Source organism: Microcaecilia unicolor, chromosome 2, assembly GCF_901765095.1.
Source record: "Microcaecilia unicolor chromosome 2, aMicUni1.1, whole genome shotgun sequence".
Taxonomy (NCBI): Eukaryota; Metazoa; Chordata; class Amphibia; order Gymnophiona; family Siphonopidae; genus Microcaecilia; species Microcaecilia unicolor.
This window is the reverse complement of record NC_044032.1, coordinates 543,749,717-543,770,088: the sequence shown is the minus strand read 5'-3', so window position 1 is coordinate 543,770,088 and position 20,372 is coordinate 543,749,717. Positions and strand designations below refer to the sequence as shown.

The 20,372-nt window shown below is 42.6% G+C and overlaps 1 protein-coding gene across 2 annotated transcripts in view; it reads right to left on the bottom strand.

Annotated features, from left to right (window-relative positions):
* SLC30A9 (solute carrier family 30 member 9) overlaps positions 1 to 20,141 on the bottom strand; it is a 257,679-nt gene extending 237,538 nt beyond the window's left edge. For both annotated transcript variants that reach the window (XM_030191340.1, XM_030191341.1), the window contains exon 1: positions 19,902 to 20,141. In XM_030191340.1, the coding sequence (XP_030047200.1) occupies positions 19,902 to 19,980 (79 nt within the window). In that variant the 5' untranslated portion in view covers positions 19,981 to 20,141. The remainder of the gene's footprint in view (positions 1 to 19,901) is intronic.
* Between the last annotated feature and the right edge of the window lie 231 nt (positions 20,142 to 20,372).

Below are 20,372 nucleotides of genomic sequence, written 5' to 3'. Positions count from 1 at the left end.
CAAATTGGTGGAGGGGTAGCTTTGTATGTTAAGGAGGGCCTTGAATCAAATAGACTGAAAATTCTGCAGAAAACAAAACACATCTTGGAATCCTTATGCATTGAAATGCCATGTGTAGAGGAAAAAAGGATAGTAATATAGTAACATAGTAGATGACGGCAGAAAAAGACCTGTACAGTCCATCCTGTCTGCCCAACAAGACAACTCATATGTGCTACTTTTTGTGTATACCCTACTTTGATTTGTACCTGTGCTCTTCAGGGCACAGACCGTATAAGTCTGCCCAGCACTATCCCCGCCTCCCAACCACCGGCTCTGGCACAGACCATATAAGTCTGCCCAGCACTATCCCCGCCTCCCACCACCGGCTCTGGCACAGACCGTATAAGTCTGCCCAGCACTATCCCTGCCTCCCACCATCGGCTCTGGCACAGACCTTATAAGTCTGCCCACTACTATCCCCACCTCCCAACCACCTGCCCCGCCTCCCGATCTCGACTAAGCTCCTGAGGGTCCATTCCTTCTGCACAGTGATAGGAGTGTACTACCGTCCGCCTGGCCAGGATGAACAGACGGATGTAGAAATGTTAAAGGAAATTAGGGAGGCTAACAAACTGGGCAACACAATAATAATGGGTGATTTCAATTACCCCAATATTGACTGGGTAAATGTAACATCATGGCATGCTAGGGATGTAAAATTCCTTGATGAAATCAAGGACTGCTTTATGGTGCAGCTGGTACAGGATCCAACAAGAGAAGGAAAAATTCTAGACCTAGTCCTTGGTGAAGCACATGATCTGGTGGAGGTGGTAATGGTGATGGGGCTGCTTGATAACAGTGATCATAATATGATCAGATTTGATATCGGCTTTGGAGTAAATACACAAAGGAAATCCAATGCGTTAGCATTAACATTCAAAAAGGAGACTATGATAAAAAGAACAGTGGAAAAAAAACTCAGAGGAGCAGCTGTGAAGGTCAAAATTGTACAGCAGGAGTGGATGCTGTTCAAAAATACCATCCTGGAAGCCCATGCCAAATATATTTTGTGAATTAAAAAACAGGAAGGAAGACCAAACGACAGTCGGCATTGTTAAAAAGTGAGGTGAAGGAAGCTATTAAAGCTAAAAGAAAATACTTCAGAAAACAGAAGAAGGAACTAAAAGAAACAGAATAAAGAATGGCAAGTCAAATGCAAAGCGCAGATAAGAAAGGCAAAGATTGCGTTGGAGGCAAAAAACACATAGTAAAATTTTTTTTAGGTATATTAAAAGCAAGAAGCTCGCAAAAGAATCGGTTGGACCGTTAGATGACCAAGGAGTAAGAGGGGTACTCAGGGAAGACAACGCCGTAGCAGAGATATTAAAGAAATTCTTTGCTTCGGTCTTCACTGAGGTAGATTTTGGAGAGATACCGGTGCCAGAAATGGTATTCAAAGCTGACTGTTATGATTGTGGTCGTGACCCCTCTCAAACTTACCTTATTTCTGGTGGTCAGCTTCTTAGCTAGCTGCTGTCTGTTCTTCCTGAGCTAGCTCTGGCTCTGTGTGCTGGTTGCTTCCAGCGTGACTCTGATTGCTTCACTATATTGCACCTGTGTGTGTTGCCTGAGTTAGCTCTGCCTCTGTCTCTGTGTGCTGGCTGTTTCCAACGTGGCTTTAATTACTCCACTATATTGCACCTGTGTGGGTTAAGCCTCTCTGTGCTTCAGTATGCTTGCTGCCTGTGTCCAGGAGTTGTGACATCATCAGTCAGGGCCTTGATAAGGAAGTGGGGTTCTTCCTTTCAATGCCTTTGCAAACGCTAAAGGTCCAGGTTAGTGTTTGGTGCAGTTAGCAATTCTGCGTTGTTTTGCTTAGCCTTGCTTTATAGTCTTGCTCTAGTTTGGATTCCTTGTTGTTTGTCTTCTGTTTCCTTTCTGGAATCCAGTTCAGTTGGTTCCCTTTCCTTTCTGTCTGAGTTCCCTGAACCCCTTGTGCAGTTAGAACTGCAGCCCTGCTTTTGCCTAGGTGCCTGTGGGCACTTCTGAACCCTGTCTGCTTTTGGCTTCCTTTCCCTTCTGTCTGAGAACCTGATTCCCCAGTGCAAGTTGCACTTCAGCCTTGCTTTTGTCAGGGTGCCTGTGGGCACTTCTGTATCCTGCTTCCCTGTTCACCTTGGGCTTCTACCCTACCCTGGTTAGTCAAGCTTGTCTGATGTCCTTTACCCTGTATAGTATCTGTCCTTCCTCTGTTTGTGGCAGGCTGTCTTCAGCTTCAGTTCCCCTCCTGCTTGTATCTGCCCTGCTTGTTTTCACTTTCCTTCCAGTCCAGTCTGTTGGGAAATCCTGAATCCTGATTCCTATCCTGACCCCTGTTTTGGCCAAGCTTGTTTGTGTCCCTTCTTATGAGAGTTTCCTGGTGTACCAGCCTGCTAGTTCCAGTCCCAGTTTTCCTTCAAGTCCTGCCGGCTGCCTGCACCCAGGGGTTCAACCCTTGGAGAACGGTGGCTAAGTGTAGGTGAAGCCTGTTTCTAGCCCATGTGTTCCAGTCCACGGTGTTCCAGTCCGGTGTGTTCCAGTCCAGTGTGTTCCAATCCAGTGCGTAATTTGTTAATAATAATGAACATGCTACAGAAATATAATGAGAAACTGTTGAGCAGTGTGAAGTTCCTATGGTCAGTGGAATGCAAGAATTAAGGCAAACGAGATATGAGTCACAGGCCTGTGAAAGCAATAAGGGAGTCATAGAATTAACCTTGAGAAGCAGCCTAGTGTAAAGCAGAGACAATGTAAGGGGGAGGGGAGAAAAGTTTGTGCTGGACAGAAAGAATGTGTTTGTAGATAAGAAATGCGAGAACAAGCTTCAAAGAGAGAGGGTTGATGACGTGCACACATTGGGTGCAGTGTGTTTGTAAGTGTATTTAAACTGAAGAGAAAATAGGTATCTTAAGCAAAGCAATAGCAAAGCTGAGCAAGCATATATCTCTGTATTACTGCTAAGCATATATATATATATTTCTGTATTATTGCTAAAAATATAAGTAGTCTTTGCTTCCAGCTGGGTGTTCCCCAGATGCCTCTGTTCGACGGAGAACAGTTGAAAAAATAAAAAAAAATTTATTATTCTTTTTATAACAGGTGTCAGTTTCTTTGTTTACACACATATAGGGTGTAAATCAACAAATTGGCGACCGCGGAAGGACGCGGCTGCCGTCGTTTGGATTAAGTTTTTGGATTTGTTATCGTGTGACTTTCTTTCCTATGATCTCCAGAAATGGCCAGCCTGGATTGAGTAGGTTATAGACTGTCAGTCAGCTGAACCGTGAGTATATCTTGAAGCAAAGTCTTTTGAAAAATTGCTTCTTTATTTTTATTCTTGTATCTTTCATTATTTATATTATTGTTTGCTGTGTATTTTGCTAGCTTAGGCATTGTCTGTTATTATATCATGAGACCTTTTCAGTCTAAGAACGAACCTTCCCCTAAACCCGCTGCAGAGGGTCAGGGAGAAATATCTATCACTCCTTATGTTTTGTATGTAGATAGCCGAAAGAATTGTTCACCTCTTGTGCATGTTAAAGATACTTTTCCCTTTGAAGCTCCCGTTATTCAAAAGGTCTGTGAGAAATGGGCAGGATATGCAACTAAAGACCCATTCCTGGCATGGCCAGGCACAGGTTCTTTTGCTCGTCCCCAAATATTGTCAGTTCAAAAGTACATTCAACAGCACAAAAAGGGTAAATCCCTTCAGAAACATCTGCATGTCCTTAATCTCTTTATGGTAACAGCAGATTTGTTTCACTCTGATAAAATGAAAATAGATACACAAGCACGTGAAACCGCACGCATGCAGGCAAACGAGGACAGCCATAAGCTGCCCCCACCTTATCAAACTTCGCTGACTACACAATTAACTTGTTCCAACTTGAATAGAAATCCTAAGGATCTGTCAGATCCTAAACCAGCGTTAGGTTATTGTTCTGTCTTTGATAATCCCCCTGCATTTGCGTGTGATGACTCTTTGCCTTCCCTTACCCTACAATCCACTCCTAAAATGTCTTTGTATCCATCGACTAAAGGATTGGAAAATTTCCAATATGAACCACAATCTGAGGATGAACCCTCATATGCTGTTTCAGGGATTTTGAATATTAAAACACTGGACGGTCAAGGTGGACCTTCTAACAATCCTTTTTTTACCCCTACCAAAGGTGCAGAAGGTGCTACAAGCACCGCTGTCACTCCAGAGCTATTGCCCACCTCTTCGTCATCTAGTCATACTTTGTACTCCCCTCTGATGCAGCATATTCAACGTATATATGAAGAGACCCACAAATCTCATTACGGATACAAATGGTGGGATGAGGTTGCCGCTGCAATTGCCACACACGGTCTCCCAGTACCTTTTTTGTTAAATGGTCCTAATAATCTCTCAGATTTGTTCCAGTTAGAAAATGTCATAAGGACCAATTTGCGGCAAGTCTCTGGTTACAAATTTTATATGGAGGGTCTTACAATGGCTAAGGATTGCTTGCAAGATAATCCTTTAAGGATTACTGCTCCAATTTTGGTTAAACATGACAATAGGGGAGCACCATTGGACACATATAAACCATATACTCCTATTGATATCAGTACAATTGTTACAAAACTCCCTAGTATTCAGAAGGGCAGCCGTATATGGCTTGAGGCGGTGGATCAAAATACATTAGGTGCTCGATTAGCTATTGGTGATTTTAAAGCTTTATGCGCTGCCTCTGGCATAAGTCTCCCACAATTAGCACAAGAAGCCCGAATGCCAATGCTGCCTTTTCCTAATGCGGATGGAGACCCCTTTGCTGGTCGCACCCGCAATAGATTAAGTGCTGCTCTGGACATTTTATATCCCACCCCGGTTGATTTTTCATCTATCACATCATTAAAATGGGACCCCAAAGAACCATTCACAGCACATTTGACAAAATGCTTATCATTGTACAAGGCTCAGACAGGACAGGATGGTGATATACAGCCCGGATGTGCTGTTTTCATGCATCTTTTCTACCACACATTACCCACAAATATGAGATCCAATTTAGATGGTGTAGTTGCTCTTATGACAAAGCCATGGCCTGAGATTCGTGCCACTTTACTACATTTCAGCACAATTCATTGTAAGGTTGTTGAGGGCCTACAAAAAGACCAACAGAAACTGGCAACAAAATTACTTACTCTGCAGATCAAAGATTTAGAACAGAAGCACCTCGCTGATCCCAGCCCAGATCAGAAGGTTGCCATAACATAGGGAACTATGCAAGACAATCAAACTTTTTGGGTTTCTACTGCTCCCATAGTCCCCCGAGGCAGAGGTATGCGTCGAGGTCAGGTAACTAGGGGTCGCCCATATGGCCGCCCCTCACCCGATCGTAGACAGGTACAATGTTGGAATTGTGGCCTGTTTGGACATTTTGCTTCAGAATGTCGTAAGCCCCCACAACAGCAGTATAATTATCCAAATGTATCTCCTGATCAACAGCCCCCTCGCAATACACGTCCACCAGCTTTTCCTACCTGGCAGCCTCCGGCTGGCCAAGATCAAGGGCCAGCAGGCCAGGGTACATATTGACTATCACAGCAGCAGCAGGGTCCTACTATCTTTTTAGGTAAAGCTGAACCATACATCACATTGGCTGTAGGTCCTAAGCAAGTTCCTATTAAATTCTTACTGGACACCGGAGCCACTACATCTGTCCTTAGCTATCGGCCTGATGGAATTCAGGTTTCTAAATCTGAAAGTGCTACCATTGGTTTTGATGGCCAATCCCGTAAAAGTATAATGACCACTGAGACGTCCGTAATTCTAAATTTACAGAATCATGAATCTCGCCAAGCCTTTACTGAATTCATTCTCGCCCCGCATTGCCCTGTAAATTTATGTGGTAGAGATTTATTACAACAGTTAAATTTGAACTTGTCTTTTACTCCACCTTCCCTTCTTACAATGGTCCAGCAAATTACTGATCCCCTTGACACTTTGCCCCAATCAATATGGAGTACTGATCAAAACCCTTATGGTCTTGCAAAGAATGCTTCAGCACATCACATTATATTAAAGGACCCTGAACAGGGAGGTCCTACTGTAGCGCCATACCCTGTCCGCCGTTCTTTAATGGAAAAAGCACAACATCATATTCACAATTTACTTTTTCACCAAATTATTGAACCTTCTTTGTCTCCTTCTAACACGCCACTTTTTCCTGTGCCCAAGAATGAGAATGACGTTCGTATAGTACATGACTTACGAGCACTTAACGACTTGATTACACCTTCTTTTCCGGTTTGTGCAAACCCTGCCACTCTTCTGCAAAGTCAGCCTATCCATGCTTTTAATTCTGTCATAGATTTATCTAATGCATTCTTTTCTATCCCTTTACATGAGGATTCTCGTGATCTTACCTCCTTTGTTTTTCAAAATCAAGCATACCGCTGGACGCGTATGCCTCAGGGTTTTACTGATAGCCCTACTGTCTTTTCAAAACAGCTCATGTCTGATCTCACTGACTTCATTTCACTTTTACCTTCAAATGTTTCCCTGTTTGTCTATGTTGATGATATTTTATTATCTGCGCCAACTCGAGAATTGTGTATCAAATATACATTTGATCTTTTTCTTTTACTGTATTCTCTCGGGTATAAGTGCAACAGATCTAAATGTCAGCTAGCCTCTCCAGTAGTTACTTTCCTCGGTCAACAAATTGGTAAAGACAGACATGTTAGACAAAGAATTGTTAACTAATGTACAGGCTGTCACAATGCCCACTTGTCTCAAATCCCTAAGATCCATTCTTGGTTTACTAAACTATTGCAGACATTGGATACCAAATTATTCAGCACAAATTATGCCTCTTTATTCTTATCTTCAAGTACCTGCTGGTTCTTGCTCACATACCCCAATTGTTCTTACCCCTGAGCACCAATCTCTGTTATCCTCCATCATTGCTACTATTTCTGCTTGTGATCCCTTATCCACTGTTGATCCGTCTCAGCCCGTGCATGTCTGGGTTACTGACCATACAAATACTTGGGCTGCTTTTATCAATCAAGAAAATGATCTGACTTTCAGTCTGCTTTTTGTCAGGGACTTTCTCAGCAGTTGAAAGGGGTTTTCCTCCCTTTTCCAAACATTTAGTTGCGGTTTGTGCTGCCATTTCCAAATGGAGATCTATTATGCCACATTCATCTATCATTCTTCACACTCAACATTCAGTTCATCATATGATGTCTGCTAGTCAGGCCGCACTCACTAGTACCCGGTATGGAAAATATCAAGCTATTTTACTAGGTCAAGATATTACTACAAAACCAATAACAGAGCAACAGTCAAAACAATTAGCATTGTTGTTTCCCCCCTCAGTACTGTTAACTCATCCCGACACTAAGCCATCGTGGCTCACTTTACAGTTTACCCCGGTGGAGGGAGGATTTATATGGTTTACAGATGGTGCCAGCCATGAAGGTATTTCTGCACTTGCAGCATTACAAGTCAACACTGATTTAAAAATAGTACAGAAACACCAACTACTGTGTCCACCTCAGCACACAGCACAACATGCAGAATTACTAGCAGTTATAACCGCCATACAACACACTCCGCGGCAAACGTCAGCTACAATATATTCTGACAGTTCTTATGTTATTAGCTCATTGCAGTACCATCTCCTGAAATGGCAACGTAGAGGTTTTATTACATCTAATGGTAAAACTTTACAGCACCTCCGTTATTGGGAATTGCTTTTTGATTTACTTCAGGCTCGTGAGGCTTTAGGGGTTAAGACAGCTTTTATTTGGGTCCCTGCACATACAGGAGCTAATAGTTTTGAAGCCCGTGGTAATCAGCTTGCTGATACAGCGGCTACGGAAGTTGTTAGTTCTTAGGCTATTCCCTTATGCATGGTTGTTACACGCACTGGTAAAAGTACTGCCCAGACTATTTTACCCCCCACACCATTGGAGCAAGCAATCTGGAAAAATACAGGGTGTATCTCTACTTCTACCGGATGGATACATCCTTCTGGAAAAGTTTGTTTGTCCACAGCTGAAGCTATTACTAAACTTACTGCAATACATGGTGAGCACCATGACTCTATTTCAGCTTTGGTTGATTCTTTATCTTTACTGTATTGGAACCCCAATCTTAGAGAATTGGCGGAATCTATTGTTAAAACATGTCTTTCTTGTGCTGTGACCATTCCCCGTAGAGGTCCAGCCATACCCACGGGATGTTTGCCTACTCCAACAGGACCAGGTATTGAATGGCATATTGACTTTACTGATATGGTTCACCCCATCCAAGGTAAACGCTATATCCTTTTATGGGTCGATGCTTTCTCAAGATGGGTGGAAGCATTTCCCTGTACTAAGGAGACAGCTCATGTGGTTGTACAATCTTTAATTCGACATATCATGCCAGCACATGGTTGTCCACATAAAATTGTTTCAGATAATGGTTCACATTTTAATAATGTACTTATGCAGGAATTGCAGACTATCTTGAATATTACTCACCGCAAGGTGTCAGTATATAGCCCGACCTCTAATGGTCTGGTTGAACGATACAATGGTATACTGAAAACTAAATTGAGAACATTGTTGCATGACTTGGAGTCTGTGGCTCCACATAATAAGTACAATTGGTATGATCTACTCCCAGTGGCTCTCATGTTTATACGTAGCTCGCCACTGAGTAAATTGAAAATTTCACCTTTTCAATTACAAACAGGCAGACATATGAGAACGCCTGTTGTTACTCCGTTGCATACGCCTCAAGTCTACTGGCAGCAATTGCAACCTGTTATGGAACTGGTTCAGTCTTTAGCTAACCCAACTCAGAAACAGTCTCGTTGGGACAGAGGTGATGATCTCTCTCTTTCCTTTTCCATAGGACAGCAGGTCTTAAGAAAAAACTTCACTCACAAAACCTGGAAGGATCCAGTTTATGTGGGACCATTCACTATCACTGATTTAACTCGCACAGCAGCAAAGTTGTCAGACCATACCACCTGGATACATCTATCTGATTTACGCAAGGCTCCTGATCCAGGACCACCTGAGCAAATAGAAACCACCATTGTACCCCCAGAAGGCATTGATTAACAACATCATCAGTGCAAAAGAATTATGAAGGTTTTTGTAATCTGTTTGCTGGTAGGACTTACTTATGGACTCAATACATATGTTGAAAGAATTCAACATGCCTTAAAGACTCTTAATCTGACTAACTGTATTGTTTGCACTCCACTTGTCACTTCTGTAACTACCATTCCAGCACATGTTCACCCTTATTCTATGATTAAGTTGCAAGGTCTTCATAACTGTTTCAGTAATGGTACCTGCTATTTGGGTCAGGGTCATGAGCACAGGCAATATTGGATCAATATTACTGGTCAACGCCTGCCTTCCTTATTTGCTCATACTATTCCTGCATTAAACTATTGGTGTCTGATAAATTCTAGTTCACTTCAGGGTGAGAAACCTAATGTTTTATATAATTATACTTATGACATACAATCCCGGAATTGGACTGTGTTACAGGGATCCTATGTCATAAATCAGACTGCAACATCTATGGCCTGTGCTAACAAAACAACTTGTAACCGGACACTGACAACCTCTTATGTTACCTCTACTAACCTTACTCTCACAAATTTGACTTTCTTCTTTTCATTATGTCAATTTAATGCCTCTTCCATGCAAGCTATTACTGCTGTGCCTACTGCTTGTTCTTCAGTTAAGGAACCAAATAATCCTATTTTTCCTTTTTCTCAAACCTATGCTTTATATCATAACCTAACTTCTCTACAGTCTTTACGGTTAGGGGATTATTTGTTATGTGATAATATCCTGTACACTTATCTTCCATCATGTTATAAGTTCTGCACTCTTGTTCAACTAAATTTATTTTATTTGATCATTCCATTAAATGCCACATCACATGGTTCTAATAGTCAGAAACGAAGTAAAAGAGATGTTTCCAGTACCTCCTTTAGTGCTTTAACAGGAGATGATCAAGCGTTACAATTAGCATTAGATTATATTAACAGTACATATCCTATGACCAAGAAACGTCTAGATGCCTTGTCAGCCACTGGATGGATTCCATTTGCAGGATCTGCCATTGCAGCTGAAATGGGTATTTCAATTAGACGCTTACAATCACTATTACATGTTGTAACACATGAATTAGACATAGCTATAACAGCAATTCAAGAGGAAATTGATGATACAGCGAGATATGCAAAGCACACACGCATGGCAGTTGATTTTATGTTAGCCCAATCTGGAGGAGTATGCGGCATAGTGAATGATACATCATGTTGTTCAGTTATTAGAAATAAATCAATAATTGTTAAAAATGCAATGCAGCGCATTCTTTCTCTAGCAAGAATTCAAGTAAGTGATTATGAAGGGATATTGGACACGTCATGGTGGGATACCATAAAAAATTGGTTTGGAGGATTAGGTCCATGGTTAAGAGGGATTGTGACTGGATGTATTGTTTTCATATGTGTTGCAGGACTCTTATTATGTTGTTTGCCTTGTTTACTTGGTTGCTGGAGACGAACATGCCAAGATTCATTGAAAATGACCATGGTAACTCAGATACAAAATATAATACCTGATACCAGTGACTATGAACCAAACTGTCCTGGGTTACTGATGACTCCCGAAAATTCTATGGTTTGATAGAAAATGTTTGTCATTGCCAGGACGGCCTGAGGTGTTACCTATTTATAGGATGATGCCCAGTCTAACAGTGATGAAAACTATAACCATGAAACTTTTGGTGAACCTTGCTCAAAAGGTTCAAGGGAGGATTTGTTAATAATAATGAACATGCTACAGAAATATAATGAGAAACTGTTGAGCAGTGTGAAGTTCCTATGGTCAGTGGAATGCAAGAATTAAGGCAAACGAGATATGAGTCACAGGCCTGTGAAAGCAATAAGGGAGTCATAGAATTAACCTTGAGAAGCAGCCTAGTGTAAAGCAGAGACAATGTAAGGGGGAGGGGAGAAAAGTTTGTGCTGGACAGAAAGAATGTGTTTGTAGATAAGAAATGTGAGAACAAGCTTCAAAGAGAGAGAGTTGATGACGTGCACACATTGGGTGCAGTGTGTTTGTAAGTGTATTTAAACTGAAGAGAAAATAGGTATCTTAAGCAAAGCAATAGCAAAGCTGAGCAAGCATATATCTCTGTATTACTGCTAAGCATATATATATATATATTTCTGTATTATTGCTAAAAATATAAGTAGTCTTTGCTTCCAGCTGGGTGTTCCCCAGATGCCTCTGTTCGACGGAGAACAGTTGAAAAAATAAAAAAAAATTTATTATTCTTTTTATAACAGGTGTCAGTTTCTTTGTTTACACACATATAGGGTGTAAATCAACAAGCAGTCTGGTGCGTTCCAACTCGTTGGTCTGCGTCTACAGTCCTAGCCTTGCCGGTGTGCCTGCTGCTCCTCGTCAGCAGCCCAAGGGCTCACGATTACTCTAGAGTCCGTGACTGCGTGCTCCGAACCTGAGAACCTAACACTGACGAGTCAGAGAAACTGAAATCTCTATAAACCTAGAGGATGTAATGGCGCAATTTGACAAATTGAAGAGCAGCAAATCTCCTGGACCGGATGGTATTCTTCCTCAAGTACTGGCAGAATTGTAAAATGAACTTGCGGAACTATTGTTAGTAATATGTAATTTATCTTTAAAATCAACCATGGTTCTGGAAGAATGGAAGGTGGCCAATGTAACACCAATTTTTAAAAAGGAAAAGGGAAAATGGGACTTGATATACCACCTTTCTGAGGTTTTTGCAACTACATTCAAAGCGGTTTACATATATTCAGGTACTTATTTTGTACCAGGGGTAATGGAGGATTAAGTGACTTGCCCAGAGTCACAAGGAGCTGCTGTGGGAATCGAACTCAGTTCCCCAGGATCAAAGTCCTCTGCACTAACCACTAGGCTACTCCTCCACTCCACAGAGGTGATCCGAGAAATTATAGACCGGTAAGCCTGACGTCAGTACAGGGCAAAATGGCAGAGACTACTATAAAGAACAAAATTACTGAGCATATTCAAAAGCATGGAGTAATGAGGCAAAGACAACATGGATTTAGTGAAGGGAAATCTTGCCTCATCAATCTATTACAGTTCTTTGAAGGGTATGAACAAACGTGTGGATAAAGGTGAGCCGGTCGATATTGTGTATCTGGCTTTTCAAAAGGAGTTTGACAAAGAACCTCATGAAAGACTCCAGAGGAAACATGGGATAGGAGGTAGTATCCTATTGTGGATTAAAAACTGGTTAAGAGATAGAAAAAAGAGAGTAGGGTTAAATGGTCAGTATTATCAATAGAGAAGGGTAGATAGTGGTATTCCCAAGGGGTCTGAGCTGGGACCGCTGTTTTTAAACATATCTATAAATGATCTAGAGATGGGAGTAACTAGTGAGGTAATTAAATTTGCTGACGACACAAAGTTATTCAAAGTTGTTAAATCGCAAGAGGACTGTGAAACAATACAAGAGGACCTTACAAGACTGGGAGACTGGGCATCCAAATGGCAGATGACATATAATGTGAGCAGTGCAAAGTGATGCATGTGGGAAAGAGAAACCCGAATTATAGTTATGTAATGCAAGGTTCCACATTAGGAGTCACCGACCAGGAAAGGATCTAGGCGTCATCGTTGATACCCCCCTGGCTCTGTGTGTGGTGGCAGCTAAGAAAGCAAATAGAATGTTAGGTATTATTAGGAAAGGAATGGAAAACGAAAATGAGGATTGTTATAATGCCTATCAGTCCATGGTGCGACCGCACCTCAAATATTGTGTTCAATTCTGGTCACCGCATCTCAAAAAAGATATAGTGGAATTAGAAAAGGTACAGAGAAGGCCAAGAAAATGATAAAGGGGATGGGGTGACTTCCCTATGAGGAAAGGCTGAAGTGGCTACGGCTCGGAGAAAAGACGGCTGAGGAGAGATATGACAAAGGTCTATAAAATAATGAGTGGAGTGGAACGGGTAGAAGTGAATCTCTTGTTTACTCTTTTCAAAAATACTAGGACTAGGGGACATGCATTGCAGCTACAAAGTAGTAAATTTAAAACGAACTGGAAAAAATATTTCTTCACTCAATGTGTAATTAAACTCTGGAATTCACTGCCAGAGAATGTGGTAAAAGCGGTTAACTTAGCCGGGTTTAAAAATGTTTGGCAGGCTTCCTAAAGGAAAATTCCATAGACCATTATTAAAATGGACTTGGGGAAATTCCACTGCTTATTTCTAGAATAAGCAGGTATAAAACGTATTGTACCTGTTTTGGGATCTTGCCAGGTACTTGTGACCTGGATTAGCAACTGTTGGAAACAGAATACTGGGCCTGATGGACCTTCGGTCTGTCCCAGTATGGAAATACTTATGTACTTATGAAACAGAAATATAAAGACAAAAACTGAACTGGAAACCCCCCAAGAAGTCAAACTAGTAATGTACTACAACACAGGAGAAATAAAAACAAAAACGGATTTCCTCTTGTACTAAACAAAATACAATGACATCAGTGATGCACGTTTCCCAAAGCTAATGTATTCCACCTAAAATTCAAAATAGAATACTTTTTTCCACTTTTATTTTCTGGGCATTTTATTTTTCTAGGCATGATGATCCAAGTTTCTCTTCTCTGCTTTCCTGTCTTCTGCTCTCTTTCCAGTGGGTGCTGTCCACTTGTTCTATCTTCTTCTATTCCCTCACTATATCCATCTCTGACATATTTCATCTTTCTCTTTTTTGTATACTTACTCAAATTTCACCTTCTCACACTTCAGTCCTCCAACCTTATTTTGCATACCTATCAACTTTCCATCTCGTCTTCCCACTCTCTAGCACTCTGTCTTGCTCCTTCCCTGGCCTCCTAATCCCATATCTTTCAGCTACTCCCCATCACTACACTTCTACCTCTGTCCTCTCAATACTCCTCTCAAACTCCATCCCTCTCTCTTCCTTCCTACACTCTTGTGGCATATCTCTTTCCACCCACACTTGTAGCCCAGCATCTCCCTACCACCCACCCCTTCAAACCCTTTGGTACAGCAACTCCATGTCCTCTTTTGCTTCTCTTCCCCGTTATGGCCCAGCAGCCCCCTGTCCCCTCTCTCTCCCCCCCTCCCCCCCAAAAAAGTGCAGCTTCAATGTTCTGATTTTCTGCATACTCCAGCTCACAATGTAAAACATCTTTATCCTTCATCATAACAGTACTCCCATCCTGCAAAGATGAAACTTTGGCTTCAAGCATTGTAAATCTCGTGGTTTGCTGAATCAGTTCCCGAGTATGGACAGTAACAACTTCAAAAACATTTATTTTATTCACAATCTTAAGGACCACATTACAAAGAGACTAATGTCACAGCGGCTGACATTTGCACTCCCTGTTGCTTTGGAGAGAGATTAACCAGTCTTTCACCCAAGGACCCAAGCACTCACTGCTTAATGGTCAACCAAAGCTTCCAGGCTCAACATAACTGGTGAGGACTCACAAGCAAGTGCCCCCTCAAGGAGCAGAATCAGCGTTAAATTCCACACAGTTACCAGTGTCTGAACCATCACACCACTGCTACCACTTCCAGGTTGCGGGGAACAGCTCTCTGCTCAGGGCTCAAAGACACCCCATCCATGCTGTGTTCCACCTCAACTGCCAATGGAACCATCAAAGCAGAGACCACTATCGAAACCGAGCGAGTCCTAAAGATGTCCACAGTCGCTTATCTAAGGGCAAGGGACTGACCAGTGTACGCCTGGTAAGCCTCGGCTCTCCTCTTTCTTTTCCCCATCACAAGAATGCAGAAACTCCCTTCAGGTAAGACGAACAGCCAGTAACCTCAGAGCTTACTCAGCTGCATCTTCAGCTGATGTTTTCTTGACCTCAAATCATTTAACTTATAAAATAATGACCTTTCATTTAACTAGTTTTAGAGATGAATACTACTACTAAACAGCCTTTCATACTGCTTCTCATAGAAGATTCACAATTAAACTCAGTGGCATGGGAATGGGGTTGTGAAGGTGACCATCGAACCAAGGGTGTGGTCTGACCATGCTACTGTATTGCTGGTGCTTAAACAGTCCTTACCAAAAACAGGAAGGCACTATTGGCGCTTGGATGAACGTGCGTTGCTGGATGTAGATGTGTAGGAGCAACTAAGGATTTTCAAGAATATTTTGAAATCAATGAAAATGGTACAGTTAGCCCAGTTGTTCTTTGGGAAGGCTTTAAGGCCTTTGCCAGGGGGCAATGTATTTCTCGCAGCGCATACAAGGCCCGGGCACGTAATGCTCGTAGAGTGCAGTTATCATCACTATTGGGTAGATTAGAGCGACCGTCTCATGCAGCCACGACTGGGCAGTTGGCGGATTGCTGGAGAGTGTTACAAGAGTTGGATTTGGAGGACATAGCTAATTCTTTGCCTCTCTGGTACTATGTAAGCCACATTGAGCCTACAAATAGGTGGGAAAATGTGGGATACAAATGTAACAAATAAAAAAGGCAGGAGTTTTTTGAGGGAGGTAATAAGGCAGGGCGTCTGCTGGCAGCTAAGCTCCGGAAGCGGCGAGATCGGAATATGATAATGCAATTTAGGGCTCCAGGGGGAGAGGTAGTATCGGGGGATTCCAAAATTGGATCGGTCTTTATGCAATACTATTCTCAACTCTATGGGGCGGGGGCTGGGTCATCTGGACGGAAGGTAGAAACATACCTAGAGTCTGTCACGCTTCCGCAAATATCTGAATTGGCAGTAGAAGATCTATCGGTTCCCATTTCCAGTGAGGAGATATATGGGGTGACTGACCAGCTCCCTTTGGGGAAAGCTCCGGGCTTAGATGGGTTCTCGAATTTGTTTTACAATAAGTTCGCCTCACAGTTGGCAGGCTCTTTGGCCAAATAATGCACACCTGGGCAGATGCATTCCAACTAAAACTTAACGCAGAAAAAACATAATGTCTTGTACTCACCTCACAACATAACACAAAAAACTTCAACGCCATAATAACACCATACTGTTCTCTTCTGGTCTCACAAAACCTGAAAATTCTCGGAGTCACCATTGATCGAAACCTCACTCTTGATACCCACGTGAAAAACACGACAAAAAAGATGTTCTACACCATGTGGAAACTTAAAAGAGTAAAATCTTTCTTCCCGAGACACATCTTCTGTACCCTGGTACAATCAATGGTAATAAGCCATTTGAACTACTACAACGCACTCACTATATGCCGGGTGCAAAGAACAAACAATCAAAAAAACTCCAAACTGCCCAGAATACAGCCGCCAGACTCATATTTGGAAAAATCAAATATGAAAGCGCAAAACCCATAAGAGAGAAACTTCACTGGCTTCCACTTAAGGAGCGCATTGCGTTCAAGATCTGCACGATTGTACACAAAATCATTCATGCAGAAGCCCCAATCTATATGCTAAACCTCGTGGACCTACCTCCCAGAAACGCCACAAGATCATCCCGCAAATTTCTCAACCTGCACTACCCCAGCTGCAATGGACTTAAATACAAGCTGATGCACGCCACTACCTTCTCTTATAAGAGCACGCAGATATGGAATGCATTACCTACAGACCTGAAAGCAATCAATGAAACAACTATGTTTCGAAAATCTCTGAAAACATACTTCTTCAACAAGGCCTACAATAAAAACCTATAACCTCACTAAGTCATCTCAATTATGATCGTACATCCTCTATAACTACCTTAACAACTCTCTTCCTTCTTCCCTGGACGGAAGGATGCAGAAAGAAAGAGGGGAGACTACTGGAAGGATGGGGAGAGAAAGAGGAGAGCTGCTGGATGGAAAAGGGGAATAGTGAAAGACTGGAGAATAAGAGGAAGGGGCATGGGGAGAACAAGGGTGAGAAAAAGATGAAAAGCCATAAGTAGATGAAGGAAATTAAAGAATGGATAGTAAGAATGAATTAAATCAGGACAGAGAGAGAGAGAGGCAGAAAAATATTGAAGAAAGCAAAGAAAAAGGAGAGAAAATGACATATGGCCAGGAAAACCTGGCAGAAGAGTTAAGCGAATACGAAGGAAAGCAGAATCTAGAGACTGGGAGCGACACAATGAGAAAAAGTAAATGGCCATACAAGAAAGGTAAAGAAAATAATTTTATTTTTAATTTAGGATAAAGTAATATGGTACCTGTGTTAATGAAGTTTCAGAGACCAATACTTCCTTCCTTAGGTCAGGCGAGGATACCGTAACAGCATTATACTGACCTGAGGCAGGAGGTTTTGGCCTCTGAAAGCTCACTGAAAAGGGTGTTAGGCTATTAAATAAATTTTCTGAAATCTGATGCACTGAAAAGCAGCACTTTACCCTGTGTGACAAATGCATCTGATTAGCGTGACTAAATTTTGCTGGGGGAGGGGGGTAGAGAGAAAATTTTGTGCCCACCCACTTTGGGTTCAGGCCCATCTAAAATTGGCAGTCTGGCTACGCCACTGGTGTGAATCGCTTATTGTTGGCATGCAGCCTGTGGATATTGTGTTATAATAATAAAAACTTTCAAAAAAAATTAGTGCTGGCTATGACTTTACCACCGATTCAAATCACACCTTAACCCTCCCCCCACCTTTTATGTCTCATTTTTAATAGTAAACCCTGGCTCTCCCTGATCATGCCCTTCTAAACGTTATGTCACATTCACTCAGATTGATGTATTTCCTAATACCTTTGTCCTGTGTTTCTAAGCTACACTGTAAATTGTGTGACCAAAAGCTGCCTCTTACAGTGGTGGAAATAAGTATTTGATCCCTTGCTGATTTTGTAAGTTTGCCCACTGACAAAGACATGAGCAGCCCATAATTGAAGGGTAGGTTATTGGTAACAGTGAGAGATAGCACATCACAAATTAAATCCGGAAAATCACATTGTGGAAAGTATATGAATTTATTTGCATTCTGCAGAGGGAAATAAGTATTTAATCCCTCTGGCAAACAAGACCTAATACTTGGTGGCAAAACCCTTGTTGGCAAGCACAGCGGTCAGACGTCTTCTGTAGTTGATGATGAGGTTTGCACACATGTCAGGAGGAATTTTGGTCCACTCCTCTTTGCAGATCATCTCTAAATCATTAAGAGTTCTGGGCTGTCGCTTGGCAACTCGCAGCTTCAGCTCCCTCCATAAGTTTTCAATGGGATTAAGGTCTGGTGACTGGCTAGGCCACTCCATGACCCTAATGTGCTTCTTCCTGAGCCACTCCTTTGTTGCCTTGGCTGTATGTTTTGGGTCATTGTCGTGCTGGAAGACCCAGCCACGACCCATTTTTAAGGCCCTGGCGGAGGGAAGGAGGTTGTCACTCAGAATTGTACGGTACATGGCCCCATCCATTCTCCCATTGATGCGGTGAAGTAGTCCTGTGCCCTTAGCAGAGAAACACCCCCAAAACATAACATTTCCACCTCCATGCTTGACAGTGGGGACGGTGTTCTTTGGGTCATAGGCAGCATTTCTCTTCCTCCAAACACGGCGAGTTGAGTTCATGCCAAAGAGCTCAATTTTTGTCTCATCTGACCACAGCACCTTCTCCCAATCACTCTCGGCATCATCCAGGTGTTCACTGGCAAACTTCAGACGGGCCGTCACATGTGCCTTCCGGAGCAGGGGGACCTTGCGGGCACTGCAGGATTGCAATCCGTTATGTTGTAATGTGTTACCAATGGTTTTCGTGGTGACAGTGGTCCCAGCTGCCTTGAGATCATTGACAAGTTCCCCCCTTGTAGTTGTAGGCTGATTTCTAACCTTCCTCATGATCAAGGATACCCCACGAGGTGAGATTTTGCGTGGAGCCCCAGATCTTTGTCGATTGACAGTCATTTTGTACTTCTTCCATTTTCTTACTATGGCACCAACAGTTGTCTCCTTCTCGCCCAGCGTCTTACTGATGGTTTTGTAGCCCATTCCAGCCTTGTGCAGGTGTATGATCTTGTCCCTGACATCCTTAGACAGCTCCTTGCTCTTGGCCATTTTGTAGAGGTTAGAGTCTGACTGATTCACTGAGTCTGTGGACAGGTGTCTTTCATACAGGTGACCATTGCCGACAGCTGTCTGTCATGCAGGTAACGAGTTGATTTGGAGCATCTACCTGGTCTGTAGGGGCCAGATCTCTTACTGGTTGGTGGGGGATCAAATACTTATTTCCCTCTGCAGAATGCAAATAAATTCATATACTTTCCACAATGTGATTTTCCGGATTTAATTTGTGATGTGCTATCTCTCACTGTTACCAATAACCTACCCTTCAATTATGGGCTGCTCATGTCTTTGTCAGTGGGCAAACTTACAAAATCAGCACGGGATCAAATACTTATTTCCACCACTGTATGTGTATCTATACACATCTGTAGCATTATGATTAAGAGGATTTCAACTTTGGTTTGGTTAATGGCTCTTGATGGGATTTATGATGCATTGTGACTGCAACGTTGTTATTATTCAGAAATAACTAATAACAATATGGCTAGAAAGTCTGTATTTATACAACGTTAGCAGCACTTAACAGCCAGGGAAGTTTGAGGGCTGGTTAGATTAGAGGTACCGGTACAGCCTATAAACAGCCGTGTGTCAGCACTTGGGAGGGTGCGAAAGAGTACAATGATAACTTTCTACAAAAAGCGTACCAGCAGGCTTCTATTCCAGCAAGTTCAAAAAATGTTCCAGGTCGGTGACCTAGTATAACCTGGAAAAAACAACAGGGTGGGGTAAGTTCAGAAAGGGGAGGGGACCAAGATACTCCTTACAACACGGCGGCCTCCGACCACGCTTAGCATACCATAGCCCTCTTATCCGAAGGCCAGCGTATACTGACCGTGACAGACTCCGCCGCGCCGCAGCAAAGTCCCGGAGAGCGAGCACGAGCCGCAGACCCGCGCCGCCGTTGCTATCATCTTCAACCGGCTCAAACACGCGCGCACAGCTCGTGACCAGCGCCGTTACTGATAGGACACACGGCTCGCCATCTTCTCCTGGAATGCGGTTCTACACATAACCGTTTCTGCCAGATGGACTGAACCTGTCAGAGCAGGGGACCACCGCACAACGCGCACACTGCTAGCGGCCACCACTGCGCTTGCGCGATCTGTGAGTAACTGACGCCTACTACACACACGGCTTGGTTACTCCCGGAATCTGCGTAGATACGTTGCTCACAAGAAGGTTGAAGAAAAACAGGAGGCGGGATGACGTCAAAATGTTGAAGCCACTTAGGTTCGCCTTTGTTTCCTCTTCCTCACTCTGCCGTCATCTAGTACACTCAAAACAAAGCTAGCAAGAGAATATA